Source organism: Lemur catta, chromosome 1, assembly GCF_020740605.2.
Source record: "Lemur catta isolate mLemCat1 chromosome 1, mLemCat1.pri, whole genome shotgun sequence".
Taxonomy (NCBI): Eukaryota; Metazoa; Chordata; class Mammalia; order Primates; family Lemuridae; genus Lemur; species Lemur catta.
In genome coordinates this window covers 25,284,116-25,305,796 of record NC_059128.1, presented here as the reverse complement: position 1 = coordinate 25,305,796, position 21,681 = coordinate 25,284,116, and the positions used below count along the sequence as shown (strand labels likewise).

The 21,681-nt window shown below is 56.8% G+C and overlaps 1 protein-coding gene across 4 annotated transcripts; it reads right to left on the bottom strand.

Annotated features, from left to right (window-relative positions):
- Nucleotides 1–6,041: 6,041 nt before the first annotated feature.
- Nucleotides 6,042–19,213, bottom strand: PGF (placental growth factor). 4 transcript variants are annotated; one of them, XM_045563773.1, is made up of 7 exons: nucleotides 18,690–19,202; nucleotides 17,444–17,486; nucleotides 12,949–13,145; nucleotides 11,772–11,848; nucleotides 9,629–9,658; nucleotides 9,462–9,524; nucleotides 6,042–6,943 (listed from the first exon to the last, which is right to left on the bottom strand). In XM_045563773.1, the coding sequence occupies exons 1-7, from the start codon at nucleotides 18,762–18,764 to the stop codon at nucleotides 6,916–6,918; spliced, it is 513 nt and encodes a 170-aa protein (XP_045419729.1). In that variant the 5' UTR covers nucleotides 18,765–19,202; the 3' UTR covers nucleotides 6,042–6,915. The 4 variants fall into 4 exon arrangements, with proteins under 4 accessions (XP_045419729.1, XP_045419747.1, XP_045419738.1 ...); XM_045563782.1 differs by lacking the exon at nucleotides 6,042–6,943 and adding an exon at nucleotides 7,264–7,826; XM_045563764.1 differs by lacking the exon at nucleotides 6,042–6,943 and adding an exon at nucleotides 8,061–8,769 and having other exon boundaries at nucleotides 18,690–19,213.
- Between the last annotated feature and the right edge of the window lie 2,468 nt (nucleotides 19,214–21,681).

The window sequence follows — 21,681 nt, the reverse complement described above, 5'->3', positions numbered from 1 at the left end:
GGATGTGAGAGAAGTCCTAGCCCCTCCTCAGCCTCCCCCATGTCTGGGAGAACTCATATTTCCAGTTGATCCAGGACAGCTCCAGGATGTGCCATCAGGTTCCAACTGGGCCTGATGACCTGCCTGGTGACTTCCATGACTCCCAGGACCTGGCACCACACGTGAACCTGAGACCTCAGCTTCTGCAGCCACAGCCAGCTGTCAGCCCCGCTAGAATTCCTCAGGCAAATGTCTCACCCTCTCAGGACTTCCTTCCAGCTTGTCTGGCAAGTGAGAAGAGTCCACAAGCTTTGGAAGAGGATTATGGCTGAGAGAGCTTTGAAAGGGATACGGAGCTAACGAGGGAGGGTATCACCATTCCAGCCTAAACCACCCACTGGGGCGTCAGGTGGCCCATGTCTGGAAACACCCAGTGCTCTGGCTTGTCACTGGGTTGCCCACGTGGCGACTACTGGGTGGCTTAGGCTGGGTGGTGGGGCAGGGCCTTAGAGGAGAGAGGAGAAGAGGAAGGCTGAGAGCATGGGGGTGGCGGTGGGGTCTCTCCCACTCTCAGTCCCCACTGAGGACCACGTGTGCAGTGACCTTGCAGAGGAGCTGACTCTCCTGAGTGGCTCAGTGAGAGGTCACTAGGGTGGCAGCTCCCTGTCCTGCCACCCAGGCAACACCCTCCCAGTGGACTCAACTCTGTGAGGAAGCCCTTGACCTCCTCCCGGCCTGACTGGCCTGATGGTGGTTTCCATGGTAACAAAGTTCCCTCAGGGACTAGAAGCACCATCTTTTTGGCCCAGAGCCTCTGAGGTGGGGCCTCATCTGCCTCAGTCACAGCCAAGGTCACGGGGAGGTGGAGTGTCCCGGGCTTCCCTCAGGAAAGGGAAGGGTCAGGCTTCTCAAGGAAAACAGCTGCTGAGCCCTGGTGCTGACAGATGACCATCTTCCCACACCAAGGCCCTGTCCTGTCACCGCCCTGCTGGAGCCTTGATTTCCACAGAGTCTGTAGCGGCCTGCTCTGCTGGCCCACCCCAACCCACCTCCAGATGGTCTGGCCGGCCTCTCAGGCTGGGGGCAGACAGAGTTCCCTTCCCGCCCTCCCCGCCTCCCGGCCTCGCTCTCCATCCCGAGGAGGAGGTGATGTGGGGAGGAGTCCCATCTGGACTCAGTTCACTTCAGTCACTTGCTGGTCAATTTCAAAATTCTAACTCACTTAACTTACATGGCTTTGGACAAAGCCTGGGCCTCACCTTCATTGTAAAATGAGGAGATGGAAATGAATTATGTGTAGGTTTTCTCTCAGCCCCAAATTGGTTCCTATTTAAAAAAATTCAGCACCTCCCGCCCCCTGGCATGGCACCCGGGGCCAGCCTCCCTTCCCACTTACCTGGCAGTCTTCTGCCTCCCCTACTCAAGCACCGGCCAAACTGGGCCATGTGAGAATCCCTGAGCCGCTGTGGGTTTTCCACCTCTGCGTCTTTGTTCACGGATGGCCTCACCCTAGAATGGCTTCCCCAATCATCTCCCCACACCTGAATCTTGCCTAGTCTTCAAGTCACCACTCAGGTGCCACCAACTTTGCAAAGTTTGTCCTGATATTCCCCAGGTGTAGGTCATCTCAGATTTCGTCGGCATTTGCCTAAGCTACATGCCCTTCTTGCCTTCTTTTATAATCACCTGTCCATCTGATTCCTCTGATTAACTTTTTAAGGTCAGAGACCATGTCTTATTTATGTCGGTGTAACCCTAGCTAATCTAGGCGCTCCACTGGGTTCAGCCTCTGCCTGGTGTCTCACTGAGCAGCCTCTCTCCAAGGACATGAGGGCCTTCAGCAGTGGGGAGGCAGAGCAGTGCTTCCAGCCCTTCTTCCCCCCACCCCCAGGTCGTCTCACATCAGCACGGGCTCCACAAGACCCCAAGCTCCTTCTTTAGTCCCAGCCCTGAGGCCTTTTATTCATTTCTCTCTCCATGCTTGCCCTCTCTCCCTTGGTTCTTAGGTAGATAGACTTAGCCCCCCCAACTGTGACCTCACTCCTTATTCTCCTTATTTCTTGCAGAATAGAATTTTCTTCAGTAGGTGGGAAAACTGCGACTTCTGCCTACTAATATATTTTGCCCCATCATACGTGTATCTACTGCAAAATACCTAGAACTAGTAGACTCAAAAAATGCCCATGAGTGAGTAAGTGATGAGGTAACCAGCCCACAAGCATAATTAAGGCCAAGCTATCTACTTCTCTCTATCCCCAGAACTTCCTCCTAGACCAAGCCACCATAAGTGGTTGCCTGTGTTTGCTGCAGCCTCCAAAGTGGTATTGGTACCCCTAGTCTTGTGCTCCTAGAGTCCATTTTCCACACAGCGGGCAGCGTGATTGTCCAAAAAGGTATCGAACGTCACTCCATTCCCCCACTTGGAGTCCTGCAATGGTGTCCCTCACAGTATAACAAAATTCAAACTCTTTTCCTGACTTTGCCGAGCGCTTCATGGTCTGGCCCCTGCCTGCTTCTAACATCACACCCCATATCCCATCCTCCCTTGCCCATCATGCTCGAGCCACACTGGGTTCCTTCTCGACCTTTCTATCAGCTGTGTCCTCTGGAGCACTCTTATTCTTGATCTTCATGTGATCAACTCCTTCTTGTCCTACAAGCTTTGCTGTAAATGTCACCTCCACAGAGAGGCCTTCCACAACCTCCTGGTCTAGAGTACCTTCCCCCAACACTCTCTCTTCACCTTTCTTATTTTCTGTTCTGATTACCTACTGCTGCATAATAAACTGCCTCAAAACGATTTTTTATGATGATATCTCACAATTCTATGGGTCAGAAAATCACACAGGGCACAGTGGGTAGAGGTAGGTTGTCTTTGCTGGCAGGTGACTGTAGTGGCTGGGAGCTGGAACAGCTGGGGCTGGCCGAGCATCTCTCTTTTCCCACATCTCAACATGGCCAGCTTGAGCTTCCTTCCAACATGGTGACCTCAGGGTAGCTGGATTTCTTACATGGCAGCTCAGGGTTCCAAGAGACCAGGGCAGAAGCTGCCAGTTCTCCTGAAAGCAAGGCTTGGAACCATTAGAGTCTCTTCTGCTACATTCTATTGATCAAGGTAGATCCAGGCCAATTCAGATTCAAAGGGAGGGAAAGGAGACCTCACCTCTCAAGTGGAAGAATTTTAAAGCATTCAAGACTATCTCTAATAGGCCAGAACCACATTTGGGCAACAAGACATTTTCTTATTTATTTATTTGTTTACATGGTTATGTACCTTGCTTTTTGAGCAAACAGTGGGATACAAAGAAGCCAATTTTGTTTCCTTCCATCATTGCTTCTAGATGAACTATGTTGGTTCTCCTTTTCCTATTCCAGACCAGCACTTGTGTAGATCTTCTAATGTTCTATCACTTTAATTTATTAAAGGTCCATCCTATTCAAGACTAGCACTTTCCCTCCTCCAGGCAGGGCCACCTGGGGGTGGGGAGGGGTGTGGTCTGCCCTTGCACCCCTCGTCCTTCCCTCTCCCAGTCCCCTTCTCTTCTTTCACACATGTGGGGAAAAGCCTCCCCAGCTGTGCCCATCTCTTCTCTGGCTATGAATGCTGGCATATCGCATCCAGAGGTCAGCTCTCTTGAGGGCTCACCGCAGGCCACCCTGTACCGCCGTTCCCAATGGGGGAGGTCCCTTCAGATCTGTATCTGCCACCCCTACTCAGCCACTGTCCCAACCCACACCCCATGGCCCACAGCCTGTGGGTCTCCTCATCTGCAGGTCTCCCTCTTGGGAGGACATGGGTGACACAATTCAAGGACATGCACCTTCCATCATGTCCACCTGACCCGTGGGGGATGCCTGCTGGATGCCCCAAAGTGTCCCTCCCCTCTCTGTCCCTCTGTCATGCTTCAATTCCTCACTTCCCTCACCTCTCCATCCAGACAGTACATGGCACAGGGAGATGAGGGGAAGGGGCCAGCACCCCAGGACTCCAGTGACCCCACCTCCCTCTCTCTCCCTTCCCTCTCCCTGGCCTTCTACTTATGGAGACTGAGGAAGGGGTGCTGGGTGAACTGTGGGCATGGCAGAATTATTTCAACCATCTCTCAATAAATCCTGTAGGCAACTGTGCCCAGGCCCAAATTGTTTCTTCTTTGTTTTAGAATGTGGGGTGCTCAAGACCTCGTTCTCCTTAGCTCTGAGTCCAGTCACCAATTCGAGCAGCAGAAAAGACCCTCCCAATATCCTCTAGCACCGCGAGCCCCAATCCCCAGTCCCCGGCCTGTTGGGGACTGGGCTGCACAGCTCGTCTGGCCTCGCCCCACCATCTGTGGAAAAATTCTCTTCCATGAAACTTAGGAAATGGAACCGGGAGGAGGGGGCGGGGAGATGCACAGCAGGAGGTGAGCAGCGGGTGAGCCAGGCTCCATCACCCCGCCCACCCTATGGAAAAATTGTCCCTGGTGCCAAAAAGTTTGGGGACGGCTGCTTAACACACGATCATGTAAGACCCACGAGAGCAGGATCCTTGTGTGTTTTAGTCCCAGCTGGATCCTTAGTGCCCAGAACAGCGCTGATGACATAGGTGGTGCTCCACGCACGTGCGACAAGCAAATGGAAAGGGCCCTTTGGGACCTAAAGGATGTGAATGGACCAGCCAGTCCCCTCCTCCTTGCTCCTGCTACGAGGCCCCTGGCCTGGACATGGCTTTTTGCATCCGGCCTCCGGGAGCTCTTCTGGTTCCTGGCTTGCTCCCCGCAGGGAGGCTGTCTGGGTGGGAGGCTGCCCTCCGTGCCCGTGACCTCATGGAGATGTTACAGGGGTTGGGTTGGGGTCCTCAGGGCTGAGCCAGAGGCCTGGCCATGAGGAGGGGTGCTCTTCTCAGCTCTCAGTGGGTCCAATGCAAGGTCTCGGCACAGCTGCAGCCAGAGGTGGAGAAGCAGGAGAAAGTGTGTCCCCCAGGGCTTCCCCACACTCTGTCTGTGATCACCGGCCAGACGCACATTCTGACCAGCGTGTCCTCCAGGGGACACAGGCCTCAGTGAACAGACCGCCAAGGGCAGCTGCCTCCGCAGGGCCACCCCACCTGCTGGACCAACCTCATCTTCCCGAGGTGGCCCTGTCACCTGGGTCCCTGTGGGTTTCTCCTGAGTAGACTCAAATGAGGACGTGTGGCCAAGGAGAGATGTACATTGTAACAGACACGCCCGCACCTTGCAGGGCAGAAGCAGATGGGAGTCTGATAATAAGAGGTTGGAGTTAAAAAAAGAAAGAAAGAAACATTTTTCAGGACGAAGCATCAGGGGCGAGGCAGACGAAGTCGGCAGGTGAAAGGCAGGAGAGATGGGGAGCATCTGCCGCTCCCGCAGCCGGTAGCGCCAGCAGGCCGGATACACAGCAGCCCAGCGCCCTGAGCCCAGGCCAGGCCGTCTCCCCTGAGGGCCCCAGGAGTCTGGGAGCTGCGGTCACTCAGGGTCCAGAGGGCCAGGCACCGGGCTGGGTGTGGGGCACCCTGGGGGGGGGGGGAAGGGGACTGTGCTCTTGAATCTGATTGTGTTCAGAGGTGGCTAGGGACAGGCCCCTCCCCACCTCTGGGACCATGACTACATCTTGGGAGTGCCTCATTCCAGCGGGTAGGAACAGGCCTGGGCCACCCCCAGGGCAGCCTTGAAGTAGCCTGTACAGGAAGTCTCCCAGGACCATCCGGGGCCCCTGAGACTGGAACCTGGGGCCCTGCTAGAACATGTCAGCCCCTCAAGTTAGCTAAGCCTCTCAAGTTAAAGATGGAAACTAAGGCAGAGGGAACCCCAGTGCCCTTGGTGAGTTAGAGACAAAGCCCAGGCCTCTGCCTAGTTTGGGGCTCTTTTGACTTTCCGTCAGTCATTTCCCCTTAGGTCTCAGTTTCTTCAGCTGTCCAAAGGAAGAGGGAAGAAAGCGACATGTTGACATGACCTGTGACAGGCTCTCTTACAACCTGAACAGGTTTTTTTCCCACTGCATCCCAATCCAGTGGACTGAACAGGTTCAGTAAACGCGGAGACTGAGGTGCGGAGAGGGTGCAGCGCTTTCCAGACTAGAATACTTTATTCGAGAGGATCTGGCTGGGCAGTCAGACGGCCCCTCAGGGGCAGCTTGCGGGGCACAGGGGCCCTCGGGGAACCTGCTCCCCTTGCCACAGCCTTCCGCTGGGACACACAGGCTCCTCCCCTGGTGACCTCATCCCCACTGGCCGGGCTGCTCCTTGTCCCTTTGGGCCCACTCTGCTTGTGTCCCTGAGAGGGGGCGGGATGGTAGCGCCTCAGCTGGAAAGAACAATGTCCCAGCACAGGCAGGTGGCAGAATGTGAGGAGAGGCCACAGGGGACAAGGAGTGGCAAAACCCTCAGGCAACCACTGTTCTCCAGAGCTGAACGTTCTGATCTCCAGGGTGAAGGGCTGCTGCCAGGAAGAGGAGGAAGTGGCTGGGTCCCCTCCGCCCGCTGCCTGCCGTCCCACCCAGGGCCAAGGCGACAGCAGGCTCCTGCTCCCCTTCCTTGGCCAGGAGTTCCCAGAGCAAGGGCTGCTTGTCTGTGCAGTGCCCGAGGCCCAGGAACAGGTCGTGGGGCCCCTTCTTTTCTTTTCCTTAGTCCCCCGGAGACCCCCAGGGCCTCTGGGGACTGGCTTGACCCTCACAAGGCCACATGTCTTGCTTCTTCCCAAGCGGAAGCTCCCGTAGGTCTGTGGCTGGCTTCCTTCTTTCTCTCACGTTAAGGCACTGAATTCCTGAGGGTCCTGTCCCTTCGTGCCCCTCGTCTTGGAGGGAGCGAGTCATTCAGCAGGGATACAGTTGGCTAATAAATAGAGGGCAGGTACCAGCAGGGAGGTAACCGAGAGTAACCGAGAGTGTGACGGTAATAAATACACGAGCCGGGTGTGGGGTCTCTTTCCTCCAAGGGGCCGGTTACCTCCGGGGAATGGCATCTCCACACCTGCCAGAGACCAAACACAGATGGGGCCAGGTATCAGCACACTGTGGAAGGCGGAGTCCCCTCCAGTGGGGGGGCAGGCCCAGAGGGGAAGCGTGGCTGGGGGCACGGGGAGGATGCAGCACTCTTGCTCCCTGCGTGTGCCAAGGCAGTGAGAAGCTAGAGCTACCCTTCACCACGCACTTACCCAGATGCCCAGCCCTGCGCTAAGCACTGCCTCATCTACCCTTAACAACAGCCCGTGAGGAAGGCACTGTTATTATCCTTTCGCAGGTGAGGAAACTGAGGCCCAGAGAGGTGAAGAAACTTACCTAAGATCACACAGCTAGTCAGCGACAGAGTCACCTTTGAACTCAGCCTGGCTTCATGCAATGATGCCCCTGGTTACCCGAAGACAGCAGTCTTCAAACGAGGGAACTGAGTACTGATGATGGCTTTAAAGAAATCAATTTTCGGCCTCCACGTCTACTCTGCCTTAACATCATTCTCATGAGAAAGCGCCTGAGGTCTGCTTCCCCATCCACAATTGCTCTTCTCCCTTCAGAAAGGGAGGGACCCATTTGAAATCCTGTTCAGATGCTTTGCTGCAAGGTAAAAGTATTCTGGGGCCAGGAAGCAAAAGACCAATTTGAGATACTGGTGTAGGTGTTGAGAAAGGAAATTTGGCTGAGGACTGGGTGAGCAAGACTTTTGCGAGTCGGGTGGTTTTCAAGGCTTTCAACAAAATTGAAGAACAACTTAACCAAATTGTCAACCCATGTGTCGTTAGAAGTAATTTTTGTTAGCAGATCATCTTGAGCTTTTTGGCAAATAACTTGGAAGGAGTTCAAGTAATTGAGTGGCACCCTGTACCTGTTTGTGTGAGACGGTTTCTCAACCTCTTCGTCTATAAAACATGATAAACAGGAATGGAATTAATGCCGGATCCTGCCTCAGTCTGGCAGGAAATGACATTCATTAATGGATTCATTAGCTAATTGAAATGAGGTAGCCACATTCATCTCAGTGAGCTGCATTCCCAAGAAGATGGATGTATTTGTGCTGTTTTGACCAAATGGTACTGATAATTACTTTGATAATTTATTCCAGGAGAAAATGTAGTTTTATGCTCACAGGAAATTTAAAATAATTCAAACTCACTATTTTTGTGGCAGATAAATATGACAAGGTGATAAATAAAAGACTTTTGAACATTAAAAATAATATTTCATTAGGTTGGAATTCTGGGGGGGAAGTGCAATGGTAATACAATTTCCAGAAAAAAAGAAACAATGTAAATATGTAACTATTAAACGGGGTGATCATGTATTTTTTTTATGCTTGTTCATTTTTTGAAAAGTGAGTGATGGTGAGTGTTAAATTAGGGTGGCAATTCCATAAGATACATCTGAACAGTGAATTATATAATAGCTTTATATTAAAATATTAATATTTATAGTATGCCAGAAAATATATCCTTTGCAACTGTTTACAATTATGATGATAAAGTCCAATGTCACTTGTGTGCAAGGGAGCTCACAGGCTTTTGAAATTCCTTCAGGAGATTCCTGAGTGAAATGTTTGAAGACTGCTGCCCTGGGACATGGCAGGACGGGACACTTTCTCTCGGGGGCTGCCCAGCTGGGGTGGTGACCTGAATTGACTTCACTGCTAGCTGTCTCCAAATCACTGTGTGGACCCAGGACACAAATGAGGTCCATAAGGCCGGGGGACAGACCCAGAATCCCCGTCGTCATGGAGTGGGGCTCATGGGGTGAGGACTTGGGTCAGCTCCACTCCCATGGCACGAAGTGACTTCCTGCAGTCTGGGAGCCGGAAGGGGACAGGCCCTGAAGGAGAACCACAGTGTGGCCGAGGTACTGCACGTGGGAGACGTTCTAGTCTTGCTGTTCACTCACAGACCTGGGCTTCCTTTCTCTGGTCCTTCTCTCCCGGCTACCCTCAGGCCTGGGGCTCCGGCCTGCTGCCCTCAGGTATGAAGCCAAGATGGGCAGGTAACCTCAAGGAGGGAAGAGGAGGCAAGGGGACCCCAAGGCAGAAACACTGGACTGGTGGCCAGTTGGGGGGAGGGTGCACCTTCCCCAGGGCCACTAGGGAGTAGCCCTAGATAACCTCGCAACGGTCAGATTTTTCATCACGAAAATGCAAGCACTAGAAGCGCAGGAATCTGGGCTGTTCACTGACGTGCCTGGCACACAGGAAGTGCTTGGCAAGTGTTTGCAGATTGACCAAATGCTTGGTGGACCCCCTGCCCCCTCATTCTACGCACAGAAAAACTAGGCCCAGAAAGGTGAAATGATTTGTTCAAGGCCACACAGAGACTTAGGCCTAAGCCAGGACAAGAACCAAAGTCCCCTGATGCTTCCTGGGCCTAGAGTCTCAAGGAGGCACAGCTCCCTGTTCTGGCCCCCAAGACTGCCCTGAGCCTTGCCTTGCCCCTCCCGGTCCCTGACCCCTGCCTGCAGGGCGGGGCTCCCCTGGGCCCAGCCTCCTTGCCATCCCTGGGCCCCCGCACACTCACAGGTGGCAGTCTGTGGGTCTCTGCTTCTCTCTCTTCCTCTTCCCCCTGCCCTTGGGTCTCCTCCTGCAATAAGCCAAAAGCGTCAGGACAAGGTGGCTGGGGGCCCCATGCTAGGACAGGGGCTGGCAGGTCTGAGGACAGCCCCGAGCCCCAGCCAGGCCACTTACCTTTCTGGCTTCATCTTCTCCCGCAGAGGTCTGGGGAAACAGAGAGAAAGAGAGAGAGAGAGAGAGAGAGAGAGAGAGAGAGAGGGACACAGGAGAGTCAGGAAAGCAGTAAGTGGGGGCTCCCTGCCACCCCAGCACCTCTCCTTAGACATCAGAGTCCTGGTCCTGCAGCTGGCGCTGCAGCCACTAGGGGGTAGCATGGAGCTGGCAGGGAGGGCAGCCAGAGGCCTCTGGGCAGGGCTCCGACTCTAGGCTCCAGTGACCCCACCAAGAGAGGCAGGAATTCCCTCCTGGGGCCCCTCGCCACACCCTTCTGCACTCTTCAGCCTCTTGGCATCAAATGTGGGGTCTTTTCAGTCTGCTCTCTGTTGCTTCACTTTCTCTGTCCACTTCCCTCCCGTCCAGGGTGCATTCTGGGAGTTTCCTCAAGGACAGTAAATGATGGCAAGGCCAGGGACTGGCTGCCTGTCAGGGCACACCCCCACCCCATCCTGGAACAGCAGGGAGGGGAGGGGAGGGGAGGAGCGGGGAGCATGAGCCCCATAGTCCCCAGGCATGTCCAGGCTCTGCCTCCCGGGACTGTGGCTGTTGACCCAGAAGTGAGAAGAAAGGTGTCCCTGTTGCCTGGCCCGTTGGAAGGGGACAGGGCCTCAGTCTTCCTGGGAACAGGGGGTGGAGGCTGGGGGCAGCCAGATTACGGTCAGCTTTGGGGCCAGGGAATGCTGCCAGGGCGGGGTACCGGGGCTCTCGGGGCTGTCTGGACATACCTCTCCATATTGGGCAAGTCAGAGACACCCTTGGAACCTGTCTCTTCATCTACCTGCCCCCAAACAATGGCTATCTGGGCAAAGGTGACGTAGAAGGTGATTTTGGGTCCCCGTTCAGCACTTGTCCGCAGGGCTCATTACTGAGCTATTGTTACGTGGCTAAGCTCTGGCTGGGAGGGACAGGTTGAGGCAGGGCCCCCGACACCAGCATGTGGAGACGGCCTAGAGCCCGGGCTCAGGTCCAAAAGGGACAGCCATAGCCCTGCACACAAGGCAGGGGAAAGCCCAGGGACTACGAAGGAGCAAGGTCACGGCCGCAAGAGGTAGCCTGGAAAGGGGCAGACTTAGGAGTTAGGCCAGAGCGCGAATCCTCCCACACTTACTAGCTGCGGCAAATCCCGAAACTGTATCGAGCCTTGGTGTCCTCATCTATACCATGGGGATGACAGTAGTACCTACCCGCTAGGGTTGTTAATGAGAGTAGGGACCTTGTCTATCTTGCTCACCACTGTATCCCAAGCGTCTAGGACAGTGTCTGGCATACAGTAGGTGCTCAATAAATGTATGTGAATGCACGAGAAAACACATTCAGGTGCCTACTGTGGGGCGAGGCACAGAGTAGGTGCACAGTAAGTGGCAGTCCTCCCTCTGCCCAGCCCCAGCTAGGGCTCAGGACCTCTGGTCTGGTGCCTCCATCCACGGCCCGGCGGTACCAGGAGCAGCATCTTGGCCTGTTTCTCTTTCCCGAGCCTGACTGGCAGTGCCAGGCCTGCCGTTCCTGGTAACGAATGTTCCAAGTGCCCCGGGCACAGGCAGCAAGACCTGGTCAGAGGCTCTGTGGGTGGGGGGAGGGAGGGGACACGGGGGTGCTGCTACTTTAAGGAAAACACAGTGCCTCCCTTCTTCTGCCTCTTTCCTCCTACCAGGGCTTTCCTTCCTTCTGGTTCTCAGCCCATCTTCCCCCTCCCATGGGCACACAGCCTGGCCCAGAACTAAGTCCAGACTCACAATGTCTTCGCCTCCAGGCACCTCTTCCAGGAGCCCTCCCATCCGTGGCAGCTGTCTCCCGTCTTGGAGAAGGGGTACGATGTACACTGAGCCCCTGAAAGTCTGGGAGGCACCCAGGCTTTCTCTTCCCCTGTGGCATCTCAACAGCTGTACTCCAGCTGCTGGGACAGCTCACCGGGCAAAACTGGCTGGTGGGGGTACAAAATGAATGTCAGCTGCCCCTGGTGCCTGCCTTCCCTGGTCTCCCCTGGAAGAAAGTGCAGCCTGTGGCAGGGATGGGCAGCCTTCACCCCCACCCTGGGACCCGTCTTTGCTGAGGCTGCCAAGAGCACGGGGGCCTGTCCCTGCTACCCGCCCAGAGGACCTACCGGCACTCGCACTGCACATGCTGTGAGAATGTCAGCTCCACGTAGGAGGGCCTGTCCCCAGAGCGGATCTTCAGGAGCTGAGGGAAGAAAAGGTTGATGCTTGGATTAGGGGTGGCCCATGAGTTTCTAGCGTCCAATCCACTCTCTCCTTTCATGGAGGAACCAGACTCTCTGCTTCCTACCAGCCTTTGGAATACAGGCCCTCGTTCTGCTTTGGGCCTGGGGTGAGCAGCTCTCCCACCTGCCCCCGTCCCTCCCTACCCAGGGGGCAGCAATAGCATAGGAAGGGGGCCCACGTTCTTGAGTCAGAGAGACCCATGTTCAAATCTCAACTCTTCCACCTGCTGAACAAGTGAAATAACGTCTCTGAACTTCAAGTTCCTCATCTGTGAAATGGGAATGACACCTGCGTCGAAGGATTGAATGAGGTAACATTTGTGGCAAGCCTACGACAGTGCTTGGTATTACTAAGTAAGTGAGCAATAAACCCTTGTGTCCACGTGCGTGTGCGAATGTGTGAGCATTTGCAAACAAAGCTCAGAGCTTGCTTGAGAAGGCATCAAATACTCCTGGTATAAACAAGGACTTTTTCTTTTCCTTTTTTTTTGAGATAGGGTCTTGCTCTGTCACCCAGGCTAGAGTACAGTGGTGTCATCACAGCTCACGGCAACCTCAAACTCCTGTGCTCAGGCGATCCTCCTGCCTCAGCCTTCCAAGTAGCTGGGACAACAGGCACATGCCACCATGCCCAGCTAATTTTTCTACTTTTTGTACAGACGAGGGTCTTGATCTTGCTCAGGCTGGTCTTGAACTCCTGACCTTAAGCAGTCCTCCCGCCTCAGCCTCCCAGAGTACTAGGATTACAGGCATGAGCCACTGCACCCGGCCCTGACTTCTTTAATATGAGCAGATTTCTTTTCCAGCCTTACCTAGATGTCCTGAGTCTTGGGATGGGGCTCAGTGAGAGGCCGAGAAAGGGGGTGGGGTGGAGGGGTGTGGTCTCAGAGCCATGAGGGAAGGAGGGGCCCTGTGCTGGGTGCTGGAGTCTGGTTCCAGTTCTGGCACCTTGGCCTGCCTCCTGCCTCTCTGGGTCCCTGCTAGTGGGCAGGCTCTGCAGCCCTCTGAGCGGGTGCGGGCCATGGGGCAGGCAGGGACTCGAGGATGAGAGCCTCCCTACCTGCATGGTGACATTGACCGTCTCCACAGGCACACAGTGCAGGTTCTCATCGCCACAGCAGCCGGTGCAGCGCAGCAGGGAGACACAGGACGGGCTGAACATGTGCTCCACCTCGCTGGGGTACTCGGACACGATGTCCACCAGCCTCTCCAGTGCCCGGCAGTAGCTGCGGCCCCACACTTCCTGGAAGGGCACCACTGCCAGGAGGCAAGAAGGTGGGTCAGGCCAGCAGAGACCTGCTCTTTGAAGCCCCAGATCTGGCTCCCCCGGCCCCACGGGTCTTCCAGGCTCAGCCCACACCCCGTTCCCCAGGAAGCCCCTAGCCCTAAGGGAGCTTCCTCTGCTCTGAACCCCTGATGTGGCCCCTCTAGGATGCCTGATGGCCCCTTAGCTCATCTGCTGGACAGACATCCCCGTGGGATAGAATCTCGCAGTGTCCCAAGCTCTCTGCTCTATTCTCAACTCAGGCACCTGCGTCTGCCTTGGTTCTGTGGTGCTCTGAGAAGGGTGCCCTGGCAGCTCCCCAGGCCCTCTGGAACTTTCTCAGGCCTGACCCAGTGCTGCTTCTGTCTTGGGGAACTTGCAGAAAACAGCCAGTTCTGGAGTCCCATAGGGAGGGTCGCCTTCCCTTAGTCCTCTGCTCAAACTCGTTCCATGGGCACCTCATCTCCTGCCCCACTCTGTGCCAGCTCCTCTGCCTGGCGGCCCAGACTACATCCAGCCATGTGTGCCAGCCCTCCTTGTCACTTCGTCCCACCAGCCCTCGCACGGAGCCAGCGCGGCAGCACGGCAACTCCCAGCTCTGGGCTCCAGCACTTGGTGGTCCACGCGGCTGATGTTCTTTCCTCTCTTCATTTCTCTCCAAATAAAGCTCGTCCCCATCCTCACGGCCGCCTCCCCACCTCTTCAGCTATTCCACCAAGCACAGATGTCCTTCCAGGAGCACAGCTTGGCCCCAAGGGCTTGCCTTATCTCGGTCACTGGGGACTCTTATCTCCTTTACAACCAAACTGAGGCTCTATGAGGACGGGCAGAGGGCCCGTAAACACAGGCCGCATCATTCCCGATTGATTAGATGACAGGTCACTGAGGATTATCAGGGACATCCCTGACCCCCACGATGTCCCGGTGGTTGTGAATGGGATCTGGGCACTGATCTGGAATCCCTCCAAAGATGCTGCTCCTTCAGGGACAGGCCTGGAAGGCCACACCCCAAACAGAGGCTCACAGGGAGTGGCCAGGGCCCCTGGCCTCTAGTCCTGGCCCTAGCCTGGCTGTGTGACCTTGGGGCGGTCACTTAACCCTTCTGGGAATATCAGTTTCCTCAGCTGGAGAGAAAGAAGGCCAGGAATAGATGGCTGCAGAGGTTTCTCCTGCCCTGACTGACTGTCTGTGATTCAGCGCGTGCAAGCCAGCCGGGCCCAGCCGGATCTGGGGCCAAGCGCAGAAAAACATCCCCGGGCCCAGGTGATCCTGCTCCATATCTGGCGGTCATCTCAGCTGGAGGCGGAGGATGGGGAGCCTGGTTGTGGGGGGGCCTGTAGCCTCTGCCATGGAGCAATGGCCTCTCCCTGCAACCCCTCACTTCCTTCCGTGGCCCTGCCTTGGAGGCAGAAGGGGCCAAAGTCCATTCCACTGAGCCTATGAGGACATGAGCCTCAGGGTAATCTCAGAAGAAAAATAAACTTCAGTCATAGCAGAGGCCCTCGGGAAAGGCTGCAAGCTGGTGGAAAATACCCAAGAGGCAGTGTGTCCACGTGGAGCTGGTGGAGGCAGTGGAGGCAATAAACTGTGCTTATCTGGGTGTCTGCTGCTCCTGGCTGCTCTGCTCGGGGGCACCGGGGCTGGGCCGGGGCTCGGGTCTCGGAGGGGATCCAGCGGCCACCCCTGACTCTACCTCTCCAGGCCACTGGATGCTCCCCTGGACCCAAGTTGGAAACAAGGCCTCTGTCCTCATGAACGGCCCTGAAGCCCAGGGGAAGCGCAACGCCGGGTCAGAGAGCACCTCCCTATCGCCAACTCTTTGAGCTGTGTGTTTAGTCTAAAATCTTCATGAGCAGTACATGACTCTAAACGTTTATTCTCCACCTTGGAAACATAAATAACAGCAGAGGAATAGCCAGCTGCCAAAGCACCACACAAGGCTCAGGCTCCTGCCCTGGGACCGGCCATCAGGGAGGGGACAGCAGCAGAGAAGGGGGACCCCAGCCCCCACGATCCCACAGACAGACTCCCACCCAGCTGGGCTGTCGGGGCCATGGCCGGCTTTAGCAGAGCTGGCTAAAGCCCCACATCCCACCACGCAGACTCCAGGGCCCTGAAACCCTAAAACCTGCCACTTTCCCGGCCCCCTGGCCAAACTGTGTTGGGAGAGGGCTCGGAAGGAGGTGGGCCAGGGCTTGGTTTACCTGGCAGCCACCAGGAAAGAGGGCAATTGATCCCTGGAGGCCCCAAGCTGGGTGTGAGGGAGAAACAAAGGGGGCGGGGTGAGGGGCCGGGCTGAGGGAGCACAGTGACCGCTCCCAGATGTGGCTGAGCCCCTCAGGAAAGAGCTCGGCTCAGCTGCTCCTGAGAGCACTTCCGCTGGCCCCAGACCTGCTCCGGGTGGGGATGGGAGTGGGGCGGGAGGAACGGGAGGCTGAGGCCTCGTCAGGCGCCAGGCCAGGGCTGCGCAGTCCCCCAGGGGCTGCTCCTGGGGCCGGCCCTGTGGGTGAGCCTCCCACCTGGCTACCTACCTGCCAGCTGCCACCCAGGACAGGGGAGACCCCAGAAAGGAACTGTTTAATCCTGAGAGCAAGCTTTTGCAGAGGCCGCTGGGGAGGGGCTACAGAGCTGGGGAGAGCCGCTGGCCACCGGCCCGGCCCGAGTCCAGCAGGTGTCCTTTCCATGGTCACTGGCAGGGCACACAGCCAGCCTGCCACAAGGGACACCCTGCTCATGCCTGTTCCGCCACTGAGCTGTTGGGAGCACTCCGGTTCTGCCAGATACACTGAGGCATTTCTGAGGCTTTAAGCAACCTCTGGGGCCTCTCTGGGCCTCAGGGTCTGCATCCATAAAATGTGAATCCTAATGCCTTCCTGGTGCACGGCCTGTGGTCGGGATGGAACTGTAGAGAAGGCCCAGCCACGAACAGTAACAGTAAAAATCAATGTCCACAGCTGGCCATGCTCTGGTGTTAGCAGGAGTGGATGGCATTTTCAGATTTTCAGAACTGGGGTCCAAGTCGCATTGTACTTCCCCTGGCACGACACAGGCTCCCTGACTGATCAGGATGACAGGTGAGCCGACCTAATGAATCTACACTTGCAAGCCTCCTCACCGGGACCCTGGATAATACATACACCCTTGTCTCCTCCATGGAGTCAAAGAACAGATCCCTTAGGAAAGGACGAACCCTGAGATATCATGTAGTCTAATGCTCTCATTTTACAGATGTGGAGACTGAGGTTCAGACATCTTTGGTAGCTGCTGCCTGAACTACACGGAAAGCATCAAAAAGGGCATGGTGTGGAGGTAGGGGACAGGTCCCTTCCCAAATCCCAGAGAGCATCGTATTGTGCCAGTTCCAGAGGGCACAGCAAGGGAGGTGGCAATAAAGTCAGGGCAGCTACCTCCCCCACCTGCTCAGTGGCCAAGGGGCCTGGGCCTCAGGGATCAGAGCATGGCCAGGCCCGGGAAGGGCCAGGTGCCAGGCAGGCAGGCGGGTGGGCGGGCAGGCAGGCCAGCAGAGGGTGTTTCCAGATAGCTATCACGCGTGTGCATGTGCACGTCCCCACACGCTCCTCTCCCACGGCGCGGTGGGAACCCTCAGCGGTGGTGTGTGGCCACTCTGCACGTCTGGGAGAGGCAGGGAGGGAGGAGCGAGGCAGGGGGCCTGGCACTGGTCTCCTGCCTTCTGCACGTATGTCCCTTTGGCAAATGTCTCGTTGCCCTTTGAAGATTCCCTCTTGATGTAACCCAGGGCGGGAGTGGAGGGGCCAGGGAGGGCGCGACTCATGGTCTGTCTGTTTGTAATCAATGGAAAGGCCTGGTCAGATCCCTGCAGCTCCACAGGGCCGGGCTGCTGGGGAGGGCCCCTTGCCCCTCCCTGATCCTCTTCACTGCTTGCCCACTACGTCCAGCTCCCAGACCCCCATTCTGGCCCCCAGCACTCACTGCCCCCCCTGCTCTCTGAGACCCTATCTGCACCCTTACATCGTGCTGGGAAAGGGCTCTGATTCAGCCGGGCAAACCCTGAGTATACTGGCCCCAGCCCTGCTCTCCGTGTGCTAGGAGACCCTGGCCAGGAATACACTACTCTCATCCTCTGGGTTACAATGGGGGGATTTCTCAGGCTCTGCCAACTTCATCAGCCATGATGTCTAGCTTGTAGACTCTCCCCAGTTTTTATCAGCCTGCACCCACACTTCATACCAACCCCTTCCCATCCTCTGCAGAGGCCTGGGAGGAAAGAAGAGAAGAGTGAGCATGCATACCCCGAGCCCAGCCAGCTTACCTTCTGCCTCTGATGAGCCGTTCCCAGCAGACAGGGCCCACTGCTGTAGACAGAAAGGTGCAGAGATGAGGGGGGCACCTTGGGGCTCTGTGCTCTGGGGCCAGGTGTGATGACAAGAGGGTAGAGGCCCTCTGGGCTCCTTCTCACTTGTGACACACACTCCACCCTGTCACAGAGCAGCTTCTTTCCAGGTGCATCTAAAAGCCCACCAGACCCTGGCTAGGTCCCACCCCTCTCTGGCCTCAGTGTCCTCATTCGGAAAAGGGTGGGAGGCTGGAAGCTTTTGGAGACCCTTTGAGGGCTGTATCCCAAAGATCTGGCAATCCTGTGGGTCTCCCGTCTACCCAACCCCCAGGCCAGCCCTGCTGGGCCCGGTACAGCCCGCCTTGGCTGGGTGCCAGAGCCCAGGGGGAGGTGATCAGCTGGTGGGAGCTGAGGGGCTGGAGCGGTGGCGCCATGAGCTGGTGCTGCCGGTAACGTTACACCTCTGGCCAGCTCTGCAGCAGGCAGGCGGGTGGCTGGCCTGCTGGGTCTCAGGGGACTGCCCAGCCCACCCACTCTTGGGCTGGGGTTGGGGACTCCAGGGCAGCAGGGCAGTGCAGTGGGAAGGGAGCTCATTGGCTTTGTCAAGATTTTGCTGCCCAAGCTGGCTCCCAGCCAGACTCACCCGGCTCCTGGGAAAAGGGCCCTGCTCACTTCCCCAGGCCCTGCACTCAGGACCTCCAGCCACCCACCAAGGAGAGAGGGCACAGCGGGACCCCTTGTCTCACCCCCAGCCCACCGAGGAGCCCCCAGCTCAGCCTTGAGCCCCAACAGGGGAAGGGCCCAGCCTCCCTGCCACTAACCTCCTCAGCGGGCTTCCTCCCACCAGGCCAGGTCAGAGGTCCTGGGGACGCCTGGCTGGTCATGGGGCCTCGACCCTGACCACAAGGCCAGGGACCTGCCGGGGATTAGTGGACAGATGCTTTTAGCAAAGCCACTAGGCTCCAGGGGCCAGACAGGAAACCTCCCTCCTTCCCTGTGGCTTCCCTGCCCCCGCCAAGACAGCCCCCAGGACCTGAGGACAGCCCAGCCTGAGGTCTCTTCCCAGACAACGTGGGTCCAGCCTGGCCCCTGGGAAGTGTGCGGACATCCTTGGAGTTGCTGCTCCCTGGAGTGGGTTTGTGACTTCAGAGTCAGAGCCCCCTGATTCCCGTGCTGGGATGGGAAGACCCGGAGCCAGGCTGGGGGTGGGGGGAGTTCTTACCTGGGGGGGCACAGCAGGCAGCGCCAGCCCAGCCAGGAGCTGCAGGAAGCAAGTGAACAGCCTCATGGCAGGCATCTTCTCAGACGTCCCGGGCCAGGGGGCTCCAAGGGAAAACCACCATGCTCGTCCTCCGGGGAAGCCCCTGGCACAGGAGGAGGAGAGCTGAGCGGGGGGTTGGATGTCCCCCTCACTGCTGCCCCGAGGCTCCGGCCGGTGGCTCGAGCATCTTCTGGAAGCCCTAGAGAGCCAGGAGCCCGCAGGTACGGCTGTGGCTGGGGAACCTGACGGGGCGCGACCGGCCGGGCGGGGCGGCGCGGGGACGCTCGGAGGGTCGGTCGGCGCCCAGCGCGACCCCGGGTCCTCTCGTGGCGAGGCAGTAGCCGAAAATGCAGTTCCCTTCTCAGAAGCGGCTCCCTTCTGGGACCGAAGCTTGTCTGCGACTGGGTTTCAGGGGCCGAGGCGGGGCGGGGCTCCAGGCGGCCCCGCCCACCGCAGACGAGGTTCCAGACCCGCTTCCCGGGAGCCGAGAGCGGCTGGCCCGGGGCTGGCGGCGGCGCGGCCAGAGCGCGCGGGACCCCCGCGGGGCGGCGACGGGCGCTCCGGGCTCAGATCCCAGCGCCCCGCCGGAGCCGCGGGTGCACGGGCGCCGGCCCCCCGACAGGGCCCTTCTGGGCCGGCCGCCTCGCGCGGGGCGTCCAGGTGTGGAGCCCAGCGTCTGCCATCAGGGCTCAGGACTTCGGCGGCCTCTGCAGGAACCGCAGCGCCGGATCCCTGGGAAGCAGCAACTTGGTCTGGCCCTTCACGGCCTCCTATGCCATCCCCACACTCCTCGGGAGAGGAGGGATGACTAATCCCGTTTTATAGATGAAGAAACCGAGCCTCCAAGAGTGCCCCTGCTGCATGTAGAGCACATATGCACTCTTGGAAAGTGTGTGTATGTGTTTGCCTGCCTCGCTGTGTGTCCCAGCAACTGGCAGGGACAAAACCCAAGCCATGTGACTCCAGCACCTCTCTCCACCCCATACGCCGCCCTCCTCCCGGGCACTCAGACAGCAGGGCAGCCACCTCAGGGCACCTGGCTAGTGTCAGCGTACTTCCTCCCAGGACCACCGTTCCAGGCCAGCCCACCTCTCCACGCGGGATGGACAGTGGCCTGACCCAGGGGTTTCCTCTTGGTCCTAGACAGAGGAGGAACTGCTGCACGCTGACAAGGTCTGTGTGTGGCTGTGAAGATGCACATGTGCTATGCGTCTGAGTCTCCGTGTGGTCTGATGTCTGTGTGTGCCTACTGTACGTCCAAATATGACTCTGTGTGGGTTTGGTCTCTCGGTATCTCTGTACGCTTGTGCGATTATGTGTGTGTGTGTGTGTGTGTGTGTGTGTGTGCCGTGTCTCTGGGTATGTTTGGAAGTGTGTCTGAATGTGTATTTCAGTGGGATTGTGAGTTTGTGTGCCTGGCTGTCTCTGTACGTGTGTGTCTATCTCTGTGTGTGGAAATCTGGACAGGTTTCTGTGCATGACTGTGCCTACCTCCGGGCATTTGTGTGTGCCCGCCCTTGTCCTCGATCCTTCTTTACCACCACCACCCACGCTGCCCTCTGTTCCCACCTCCCTGGCTTCAAGAACCTGGCAGGATTGGGAGTCACGAGTTGGCCGGGCCTGGGGCTGGTGGGTGGCTGTGGGGGAGGAGGAAGGCTTGGGGGGTGGCCCCTACAGCTCACATTCCAGCCAGGAGCAGGGAGGCCAGGGCAGCCCTGGCTTTCACCCCAGTGACCTCTGTGTCCGCCGCCTGCCTGCCCACCCACGAGGGGCTGCCAGAGAAGCTGCCTCCCTGTCTGGCCAGCTCTAAGCCCAGAGGTCCAGGAGCCTGGGGCCAGTCGCTGGCCAGCTGAGCGGGGGCTGCAAAGAACATTCTGACGAGCTCCAACATGCTAGGGCTCTTTGGGTAGACAGACTCCTTCTGGGCCCAGGGTCACTGTGGAGGGTCCCGGTGCGTGTGTACGAAGGTGAGTAGATGTGTGTTTGTAGATATCTGTATCATATGTGTTGCCCATAACATCTGTTTATATGTGTCTTTTTTTGGATTTGGATCTGGGTATGTGGACCTGGGTGTGTATTGTGCACAAGTGTGTGTGTATTTAAGAATCTGTATTGTATATGCTTGTCTGTAACTGGATGTTTCGAACACTTACACATAGGAGTGTATCTGTTGTGTATGTGTGTGCGTTTGTATTCATTCATTCCTTCTTTCCTTTGACACATATTGCCTGAACCCTCCTATGCTCCAGGCACTGCTCCGGGTGCTGGGAATGTGATGTGGAGGGTCCCTCGAAGTTTACGTTCATGGGGGGCTGGGGACACAGCTGGCTGAGGATGCCGAAGCTGTCTTTCTTCCCTTCTGAGTGAACGCCACACTTTCGGCAATTCTGTGATTCTCACAAGTGCACCTTAGTGTTTTGTCACTAACCTGGGGACCTTACCCTTCTAAGCCCAGCTTCCTGGTTGTGAGATGAATTAGCTAGGGTAGGCAAGGTGGCGGAGACCAAGAGGACTCCAAAATTTCCATGGATTGAACAAAGAGCTTCATTCTTGCTCATGCCCAGGCCAGGGCAGGTGTGCCAGCTGCTCTGCTCCCTGCACCGTGGCTCCATTTCTGACCAGCCACGTAACCTCAAGAGACTTCCTTTGCTTCCAGCACCCTGCTTCTGTGTCTATAAAACAGGAATCATAACAGTACTTATGTCATAGTATTGGCCTTCCTGGGTGCAAGAAATGGTAGCTATTGGGCATGATTTCTAATTCAATTTTTGATTCCTATTAGAGAAATAAAAATACTACAGTTACAGAGCAGAGTTCTTGACAGAATGGACACAAGACAGACAGAAAATAAAAAATGTTATACTTCTCCCACTTGCAGAGGAACAAGAGGATGGAGAGGCTCATGCGCAGGTGCACACAAGCACTAATTCTCACAGTCACAATCCAGGCAATC

What these genes read in the sequence shown, in the direction of transcription:
- PGF (XM_045563764.1), bottom strand. Translation starts at nt 18,764, where the DNA reads ATGCCTGCCATGAGGCTGTTCACTTGCTTCCTGCAGCTCCTGGCTGGG. An exon ending in CATGTGCAGTGCGAGTGCCG is followed by an intron (nt 9,659 to 11,771) that starts GTAGGTCCTCTG and finishes CTGTTTCCCCAG; the next exon opens with ACCTCTGCGGGAGAAGATGA. An exon ending in AGACCCACAGACTGCCACCT is followed by an intron (nt 8,770 to 9,461) that starts GTGAGTGTGCGG and finishes GTTCTCCTTCAG; the next exon opens with GGCCTGTCCCCTTCCGGCTC.